The 10598-nt window shown below is 37.4% G+C and overlaps 1 protein-coding gene across 1 annotated transcript; it reads right to left on the bottom strand.

The window, feature by feature from the left end:
• Positions 1 to 546: 546 nt before the first annotated feature.
• LOC123563728 (secreted protein C-like) lies at positions 547 to 6781 on the bottom strand. Its single transcript, XM_053528447.1, has 6 exons — positions 6523 to 6781; positions 5888 to 6146; positions 5162 to 5319; positions 3751 to 3939; positions 2169 to 2387; positions 547 to 778 (listed from the first exon to the last, which is right to left on the bottom strand). Exons 1-6 carry the CDS (start codon positions 6779 to 6781, stop codon positions 552 to 554), a joined length of 1311 nt encoding a protein of 436 aa, XP_053384422.1. The 3' UTR covers positions 547 to 551.
• Positions 6782 to 10598: the final 3817 nt, after the last annotated feature.

The following is a 10598-nucleotide window of genomic DNA, read 5'->3' as shown; positions in this document are numbered from 1 at the left end:
TTTCATTCACCAAAACAAATCATACGTTGCATTTTGCTGTGTAATATCTATTCATTAAAATATTAATGTACTATATTCGTTCCATATTGCATGTATTTGTATAGAATTTGAAGGTTACCAACAAGGAACACGAGAGGAAAGGTATCATAGTCCCCGTGGTAGTATCAAAATATGAATGAAGTGTGCCTAGGTATACCTTTGTCATTGTGTCTAACAGATGATTTGAAAAGAATTATAAGTTTGTAAATTCGGTGTGATAATTACATTTTTTTTAACAACAACCATCGCAAATTGATTACTCTTACCTACGAAACAGACTATTTAAAAATATTGAATAGGTTTATTACCCATAAGGGCGCTCAACAAATCTGGTATAATAATAATACTGTCCAGTAAACACGAAGCTGCAAACCAAGAAATCCATTTCGAAAACTGCCAGTGAGTGTACCATTAATATTATATTGGCATTGATTATAACTCAAATTGTTAGTTATAATTTAATTGATTACTTTCCCAAAAACAAGAAAACTATGAATTGAAAAAACAACATTTTATCTTCCTACTTGTGCCTGTGGATTGAAAAAGTTAAAAGACATGGAGTTGTATTTGTCCGGATCGAAACTTCCGGTAGAGCCACCGCCCCCTCCTCCACCACTCTGTCCAAGTTTAGACTGGGAGGGATCAAGGAAGTTTGTCTGGACTTGGTTCACATTGTTTGCGTCAAACTTCGGTGCAGATACTCCTCCGCTACTGCCTCCGCCGCTACCACCGCCGCCGCCTTGAAAATAAAATCAAAACAGGCTTTTACTTGTTCTTAATTTTTCCATTTGTTAACTTTTCTACACTTTTTCGAAGAAATTTTGTTCTAGTACATAATGTTTTCATGCAATAGCTCGGAAGTTTGTTGCATTTGTTACATAAATTGACTTTTCATGAAGTCCTTCTTATTTCGGAAAGGCACGGACCGACCAAAAGCATCGTGTTTTGCATACTAGTAAAATCATGGAGGTCCGTCAATAATTTTTCTCCATAGCTCAAGTTCACAGTAATATTCATTGGCATATACAGAACTTTACTCCGACACAAATAGCTACAAAATTCATGATTGTTGCCTTTGCATTTACACGCAGGGAGAAACGTGTTATGTTACGGTTCTGATGGGTCGTCCGTCTGTCCGTTTGTTAACAATTTAGTTTACATGGTTTCCGTATAATAAATTAAAAATGCTTTCAAATGTGATTTTCAAGTAACAAGCACACTGACCGTAAGTAGCAGATGACCTCTACGGAGTGGGTCAAAAGTCAATGTCACAGTAATCGTTAGTAAATAGACAGTTTGCTTTCAATATATTAAGATCTCCTTGACTTGTAATCCTAACACATTGTGAGATAACTGTCAAACAGGCAGTCATTTATCCCTATTGATCAAACCGTAAATACAATAACGTTTGCGAACACCTTGGTCTACGATACTCAAACCTAAAAAGGTCAATGTTACAGTAAGCGTTCGAATAGAAACCGTTGCCTCTCAATATATTGAGAACCACTTCAACGTTCGATCCACAACTTACTACTTGTCACATTGTTTATAGGCAGTGAATGACCCCGATTGATTTTAGGTTAGCGCCACAAAGGCCAAGGTCATGTGTATGACTGTACAGTACAAAAACCGTTTACGCTCAGTATCTTGAGAATCCTTTGTAACGGACCAAAAGCCAATGTCTGTGATAGGTAGTACACAAGAACCCCTTTCGTTTTTTTAAGTTTCTTGGTAAAAGGTCACGTTCACTATCGACCAGGTGGACGTATTATGAGACGGTGATGATTGTTCGTCCGTATGTTAGCAATTACGCCTTCACTCAAAAACTTAAGAATGCTTTGACCTATATGGTCTGCAAACATGATAGGAACATTTTATTTTTTCGAATTTATACTTGATTTTACTGATTCCCTCATTTATGATAGAATAAACATATGACTATAATATTAATGAGACCCAAATATATAATCACGTTTGACTGAATATATTTGCAATAAAACCCTTGAAATTATCATACACTTTTAGATCTCTTGATACAGATTTTACTATAATCGATGAGCGGGAGTTAAGGAAAACCATTATCAGATACAAACTACATGTATATTAGATTTACATTCAAATAAAACTACCTGACTGGGCTTGTGGATTGAAGAAGTTGAACTGCATAGTATTGAACTGATCAGGATCGAACGAAGCGCCGTTCACAGATCCAGCACCATTACTTGTTCCTAGTTGTTGTTTGGTCGGGTCTAACATGTTAGCAGTTAATTGGTTTACGCTGTTTGGATCGAAACTGGGAGCTTGTCCTCCGCTGCCACCTGTCTGTGACTGACGTTTTGTTCTGAGCGCTAGAATATGAAACATTTTCTGCGTAAAAAGGTATCCACAGTAAACCATTGGCATGATAGGCACGTGCGGTCCTTTGCATTTTTCCCCACATTTGCAAAAATATCGTTTGCGTTATATAGTTGTCTATACTCTCATGAATTAGTTATGTGTTTTGTTAAGTTTGATACATTTACATGTTTTTGTACAAAGTTGCAACTTACAGATTTTTTTCAAATTTGGCAAGTGTATGAAGACACTGATTTTTTTCTGTTTGATTCCAAAATACATGTAGTCATTGCTGTTCATTAAATCATGGCGAGAAAACGTTCTGTACAGGGCTTACAGCAAAGGTAAAAATAAACATGGTTTATGCGCAATATCTATCTATATTGTTTATGGGGAATAATGAGGTGTCATACAGCACCATTAGTCAAGAGCACGGGTGTGTATCGTCCAAGAAAGATAATCATGAATTGGTAATTTGTAAATCATAAATGGAGTTGCCTCCCTTTTCGATATCAACTTTCCATACTAGTAACCGAGTACTGAATTCCTTTATCTGTGGAAATCTTTGTAAGTGTTTGTCATTTGTGTTTGTTGGCAACAGTGTTAGGATTAAACATGCTTCAAGACATTCAGGGCCGTAGAAACATTTTTTTTTTTTAAATTTCAATAGTGACCTTGATCTACAAGCATAGATCATGTACGCGACACATTGTCTCGTTATGGAGCGGAATCAATTCTAATCGACCCACAATGGTGACCTTGACATTTGACAAACAACCATGGGTCATGTGCGCGAGACATAGTCTAACCATGGGGAATATTTGTGTATAGTAATCCTTCAATGCAATTAAAACGTTATGGAGCATAAAGCTTTATACAAGTCGCTTTAACGTTTTTAGTGACTTTGACCTTGACCACAAAGCATGGGTCATGTGTGCGACATACTGTCTCATCACGTGGATCAGTTGCTTGTAGTGTTGTTCATATAAAAGTTACGGGTGGATACAAATTTCTACTTAACCTTAAACAATGACCTGGACCTTCAACCGACAAACACAGATCATGTGTTGACACATTGTTTCATCATGGGGAACGTTTTTTTGTGTAGCACAATAAATGCATATAAAAGTTATGGATCGGAAACAATTATTACTTGACCTTCAATAGTGACATTGACCTATGAACTACAAGCATAAGTGATGTACGTGCATAATTTACATATTGTACCTTATTCACTTATCAAGTTTTATTAAACTTGGCTTGAATACTTTTTAAGTAACTACAGGATGCAGATTTGTTAATGGACAGACGGACGGACGGAGGGCATTCCTGTAGTCCCCTCCGGTATTCCACCGGGAGGGATCTAAAAAGGTATACCTGTTTGACGACGACGTTTGCCTGTGAATGCTGATGGGTTGAAGAAGCTGAATGACTGTGAATTAAAGGTGTCAGGATTGAACCCTCCACTTACACTGCCTCCTTGACCCAGCTTGGAGGAGGAGGGGTCCATAAAGTTTGCATTGATCATGTTCACTTTGTTTGGATCATAGCTAGGCATTTGGCTACCTTCAAAAATTCATCGTAGTGAACATTTTTCACGTTTTCTTTCTTTTCCATTAGGCCTAAAAATATCTTTGTTTCCGGTAACATCCTCAAAAAAATTAGGGTAGGTAGGTCGGAATCTTTATTTTTTTTTTTAAGGGAGACTTTTCGGAAATTATTCTTGTGTCAAAAATGAATAAAAATAAGGGGGTTATGCCTTTAGAGCATCAGTAAGTTGATTTCTAGCATAACTGACCATGTTGAAAGCATAAAAGTGCAGTTTTGCAACTTTTTGTCAAAAGGCTATAAAAACATTTAGGATCGGGCCAAAAATTTAAGGTAGGTCAGGAGACCGGAAACAAACATTTTTTTACGCCTTAGATACCTAGTAATCATGACTGTACAGTATGATTTGTTTCTTCTCATTATCAACGGTTCAGAAAGTCTTCGAGATTTAATTTTAGGAAATAGTTCATAAAGTAACCTATAAAGTTAGCGGTAAGAGTTCTAAAGAAAGTTAAACACAGCAATATTTTGTTTATTTGTAGCTTTCAAATCTAAATCTCGAAATTGAAAACAAAAACGGTAAAAAATTAGTTATCAGAATTCTCGTTTTAATGAAATTAAGTTAGGCAAAAAATAACTTGTTTTGATTTCAAATTTCGAAACGCGAAAACGAGTTGGCACCAACAGTCTTCCGTAGATTTACATGTGCACAAGAAAATATAGACAGTGCAACTTTATATAAAAATGGAGATTTGAATTTCATTGATAGTAGTGTTGGCCTGTCTTTAGGTATATAACCATTAAACATGGAAATTGCTCAGAAAAAAAAGACGGTCGCGTAATGGCGGAGTCGAATATTTCTAAGCATTTCTAGACAGATCTATGCTTCCCATTAAGGTGAAATAATAGCATAACACAATTTCAATTTTGGGCCTTATCTTAAGCTGATTTTTAGCTAATTTTTCAATATGTTTGTTCGACTAAAATATTTTCTAGCATTAAATATGACCCCCACTTTTCTTCTAATTTTTATTCCGCACTGACAACATTCTGCATCAAACATCCGGAAGTGTGCTAGAGCCACTGGAATTTTCTTAGTTTTATAAAGAATAAAGAAAATCAGCTATTAAGTGTTTTTCCGCATTTAAAAATAAAAACAAGCGTTTTACAAAGGTCCAGTATGTTGTATTTTTGGCTCTACCTGTGTATTAAAATCAATTTAAATGGAATGTTACATTACCGCCAGAAGTACTTCCAGTGGAGGAGGTGCCACTTGAAGGACTACTTCCGGAAGAGCTACCACCAGAAGAGCCGCTGCTACTTCCACCGCTGCTACTTCCGCCACCGCTACTTCCTCCGCTGCTAGTACCAGCACTGCTACTCCCGCTCCCTCCAGCACTTTTTAAAGAAAAAATATACAGAGTAAAATGCAGACCAGAAAATCTCGTGTATTTATGTATATTACAACAAGACGTGTGAAAATAGCAGAAAAAAATAGTAAGTTGGTGTCTCAGTACATACTAGTGGGACTGGATCGAAACTTCACAAACTTCTTCACTGATCTGATATAATTGTAAAGACTCTATAATTCTGTTTTGCATTTCCAGAATTATGCCCATTTTTCGACTTCAATAATCCGTCATTTAACTTTTTTCAGGGTCAAAGTTGTTGAATAGTCGAGCGTTAATGTCCTCCGACAGCTCTTGTATGAAATACATGTATAGAGCTCTACATCTAATAGATAGTGACTAATTTCATAATTTCATATTACGCTATACTTTTAACGAAATAACATCTTAAGGTTAATGTGCGCCAAGCTTAGGCCGGGTAGTTGACCTATTTCGTAATCTTATACGGCGGAATTTTTTTTCTTAGTGTGCAATACGGCGAGGCCGGAAAGACGGGTTTGTCAGAATTCGTTGTTAGAAATTTCAATATAAGCTGAGTCTGAATGGACCTAACTTACCTTGCACCACTCAAGAACTGAGAGGGGTTTAACAGAAATGATGGTGGCTGCATGTTCTGTTGCAAGGCGCCGGAGCTCGATCCCGATCCAGACGAGGAACCACCAAAACTAGAACCACCGGAAGTTGATCCTCCGGACGATGTCACGCCGGTAGATGATCCGCTGGAAGATGAACCGCTAGAAGACGATCCACTGGAAGATGATCCACTGGGCGGAGAAAGTCCGGGACTTGAACCACCAGTTTGAGTTTGACGTCGATCTGTAAATGTAACAAATTATAATGGATGTGGGATTTCTTGTGTGTATATTGTAGATTACAACTTACAAGATTGATTGATACGTAATTATGGAAGCTGATTTCTGCCAGTGTCGTTCTGTCGACAAATTTCTTGGTTTATATTTAGATAAACAAATTATTTGGTTTGAAATAATAAATAAAAATAATTAAAGTATTGATAAATACTTAACGATAAAGTTAGATAATTTAATATTGACTTCTACCAACCATCTTAAACCTGACTGCTGACCGCCATTATTGAACATATTTGAGTTAATCTGGCCACTTCTATAATGATTACTCATAGAAACATAATGTGTCTAGTTGTGAAACGGGTTATTGATTTTACACGTAATACCCGAAGTTGGACCGGATCCTGATCTCACTATATTAGAGCCGGCGAAACTTCCATTTGGCATGTGCTGACACGAGTTGAATCCGGAGGCGCTCATCTGTCCAGAGGTAAGAATACTTCTAGGCAAGGCCTTGCCATTTCCAGATTGCCCTCCATTTGTGAATCCGGCCGCGCTCATTATGTCGGATTTCAGCTGGCTATTTTGTGGTTGAAAACCGCCCTGAGTGTCATTCCGAATCTGGTTCCCGCTAGTTTGGGACATGCTTCCACTCTTCGCAAACCGGAAGTACCCTGTTGCACCACGGAAGACTGAGGTACAAAAGGTCCTCCGTTGGAGAACCGGAGATGATTCAAATATTACATTGGATTATGTTGCCTGTAATCGGTATCTGACGATGTACATTTCCTTGACCAGAAAACATGACGTCTGGCTTCCAACTGCTTCCATGTGTTTATACATTCCATGTATCACATGTATGTAAATTAAAACACTAATGAAAATGAACCTTACCTCTTTGTAAAATAAATGTTGATTCAAAAGATTATTTTTCTCGATTTCTGTGTAATTCAAAATTGGTATTAACACTATCATACAGGAGATACATAATTATTTCATAATAATATAAACAAGAGTTTACCGATTGTAAAGCCATGTCCATGCTGCAGAATCAGCATAAAACAAAGCGCTTTAACTAACATTTTGGCTTCAGAGACTTATTCAGTGGTGTCACAAATTTAGGGTTCAGATTATATATATATATATATGAAACTTCCTCTTTCCGATAAGATGACTAGTGGTCAATGGCCGATCTTTTTCGGCCAATCTGTGCAATTCAAATGGTAACGGAAATATCCGAAACATTCCGAAGACTAGTTCCGATTCGTTCAAATGTTGAAAAGTCACGATCAAGACGTTATACCAAACTTTATCGGTATATTACATATTATAAAGTAACCAAATTGTCAAATCTGGAATGGACTGGTGGAAAAAATAGAACACCTTTGTTAAGAGGTTAATGTAAGGCTTGGTTGTGTTTTCTTTAGTTGTGGCACTCCTAGTGCCGGGGCTTTAGCACTGGGAGGGGGCATTATGAAACCAGGTGTTTCATTATGGCTAGAATTTTTATTATATACCTTCTTTTTTATTTTCGTCTTGATATTTTCATTTTTTTCCAAAAGCCCAATTGGCGGCACTTTTTTGCATTCAAAATATCTTCAATACATTAGTCGATTAGAATCGATCTGAAAAAGTCTGAACACTCATATTGCTACATGACGTCGACGTCAAAACGCGCGAACGCTCAGGTTACTCGTTATGGCGCTTGAGCCACACTGGGTCATAATAGATTCTTTACAGCGTTAATGGTAAGTACGTATGTAGGTAGATCGGTAGGAGAGATTTTAACGTCTCGTATTAATTGGACAAGGAAATCATATAGTCTAGAAAAGCAATGGTGAACCTTAATCACTCCTCTGGCCTTGATATTTTTATATCATATAGCTGTCCCAAACTACAGTCCAACGGGACTTCGGTGGCGTATCTGTCAAACTTCTATTAAGATCTATAAGGCTATCCACAAAAAGATTTTATTTGAAGTATAATGTTGACGATGAACGATGAATGTCAGTTGCCGGGGTATCCGTCGACAGCTCACCAAGGATGAGCAAATAAATATAATACATAGGTTAACTGATAAAAGAGGAAATTTTATCATCATATTGACCATCACTTTGATATTGCCAATAAACCACTTCATCGTCATCATCATCATCATTTTCATGGCCACCTCTATCATCATCATTATTAAAGTCTTCATCATCGTCCTAATATTATCTATCATGATTACTACCAGCGTCATCATTCTCAGTATATTTTATGGCCATATTAAATTGAAGTGTAAGATTTTATACTCTCCGTCTGCATTAATCTGAACAAAAATGTTTTCTTTTATTCTAGCATAAAAGCTACTTTTTTACTTGATCCGCCCATGTATTAACGGGAGAAAAACCGTGTGAAAACAAAGCAATTCACGTGTTGTTAATACATGATTTTTATTTTTGAAATGCTGTGTCAGGGATGTATATATGTATTTCTGGTATTTGCGTCTTGATTATTCCATAATATTCTTTTCTTGTAGCAGAAAAGATGCAATCTAATCCATAGTATGTTTTGCTGTATCAGTTACCAAACCAAACGCACTACCTCGACCTCCCGCACTCGAAGCGGACGCTCTACCGCTAGGGGCTGTTACAATATTATTTCAGTACGTATTTAAGAAATGATTTATTGCAAAAGAGTGTTTTAACACTATGCACGCTGATGCGGGGCGTTATAATTTCACCAAGGCGCAGTATACGTAAGCTTTCAATATAGAATTTTATATTTCATTTGAATCAGAAACATATTTGAAGATTCTCATTGACCTAGAACTAAATGACATAGATTCATAACTAACAAATCACGTTTAAGAAGCGATAAAGTTGTTTGGTCATCGTAGAAAAAATACCAAACACTGTGGTGTGATTTATTCTTATTTAGTTTTTGTTATATAACTGATATTTGTCTCCATATTTGGAACGCAGTATCTTGCTGAATGGTCCACCAAGTTTATCAATAATCCATGTAATTCCTTCTTTATTTTACAAGATTCATGTGAAAATTATACAGGTTTGCAGGATGGAAATCGGAACTATTTTCTGGATTATTTGTTTTTTATGTGAAGAAAAAAGTAAGTCTTCATCGTCGTGCTATCGCTCCATTACCGTCGTGTTATCGTATTGTCATGTCATCACCACCATGTCATCGTCACAAGGCTTGTCCTGGCATCGCGCATACATGATGAAAAGGCGATAGCACGATGACCCTTGTACTATAAAATGTTAAAAAGAAATAAAGGAGAGCACTAAACATATCGTATAATTATACACAGCATAAAATCTTGAACACACAAACATTCACCCATATTTGATTTATTCTACCACCACTTCAAGTACAACAAAAGCTTCAACCAATACTACCATTCCTGGCCATTGTCGTTGTCGGTGCAACAGAAGTTGAAGACACCAAATGTGACGTTGGTGATGACAACAGTACCGTTGATTGCAACGATGCCTGTGCTGTACTTGTAACAGATTTTACAGACGGTGATATTGATGGTGACGTTACAGCAGATGAGGCTGATTGTGCAGGAGAACCGTTCTTGCTTCCAGACACAAAAGAAGCATCAAGACTCTGTTTCCCAGTGCCTCCTATCGAGGGGTGAAAGATACCAGTATTTTGCATAAGTTTTGCCATCAAAGCAACGGGATCAAAACCAGCCGGAGATTGTGGGCTACTTACAGAATTCTGTTCTCCAGACTGCATAGCCCCAGTGAACGATGTGGAAACGTTTGTACTCGTGGAACCTTCAGTTGCAGCGTATGGATCAAATTTCAGATTTAAGAGTACCTTTGAATCTATGCCAGAATTTGCAGATAACATTGCAATTGGTGAAAAGGCTTGTTGCCTATTGGGAATGTTTATTTTGTCAGGATCAAAAGCTGAAGCTGCGGCTACAAAAGTGTCTTTATCTATGCCTGGGTTTTTACTTAGCATATCCAATGGGTCAAAATGAACGTGAACTTGATTATATTTATTTGGATCGTAAGGTGCCACGTTAACCGAATCTGGACTGAACGCAGAAATATATGAAGAGCTATATGCACTATTTTGTCCAAAACCGTTTCTTGATACGATGCCGAGCAGGTACTTCGTCATATCACCACTACTGGTGACGTTATCTCCTCGATCGAAAGGATTTTGTACTGCTATTTGGTTCACTTTATTAGGATCGAACGCGGATATATATCCACTGCCAACGGAAGTGCCAGTACTTCCTGTACCAAAACTACCGCCTCCAAATCCAACATTGGCAGCGTTGGGATCAAATCCTCCATAACCGCCTATATAACCAGTAGACTTGTTTGACGAATTACTTCCTTGTGAAAACCCAAAACCGCCAGAACTAAGAACATTTGCAAATCCTTGATTGGCTGCGTTCGGATCGAATCCTGCACCAACAGATCCAAAGCCGGTCGTG

Source organism: Mercenaria mercenaria, chromosome 1 (genome assembly GCF_021730395.1).
Source record: "Mercenaria mercenaria strain notata chromosome 1, MADL_Memer_1, whole genome shotgun sequence".
In the NCBI taxonomy this organism is placed as follows: Eukaryota; Metazoa; Mollusca; class Bivalvia; order Venerida; family Veneridae; genus Mercenaria; species Mercenaria mercenaria.
Note: the sequence above shows the minus strand (reverse complement) of the source record. Positions and strands in the feature narration are given on the sequence as shown.

What these genes read in the sequence shown, in the direction of transcription:
- LOC123563728 (XM_053528447.1), bottom strand. Translation starts at nt 6,781, where the DNA reads ATGTCCCAAACTAGCGGGAACCAGATTCGGAATGACACTCAGGGCGGT. An exon ending in AGGATCCGGTCCAACTTCGG is followed by an intron (nt 6,147 to 6,522) that starts GTATTACGTGTA and finishes TTACATTTACAG; the next exon opens with ATCGACGTCAAACTCAAACT. An exon ending in CAGTTCTTGAGTGGTGCAAG is followed by an intron (nt 5,320 to 5,887) that starts GTAAGTTAGGTC and finishes TTCTTTAAAAAG; the next exon opens with TGCTGGAGGGAGCGGGAGTA.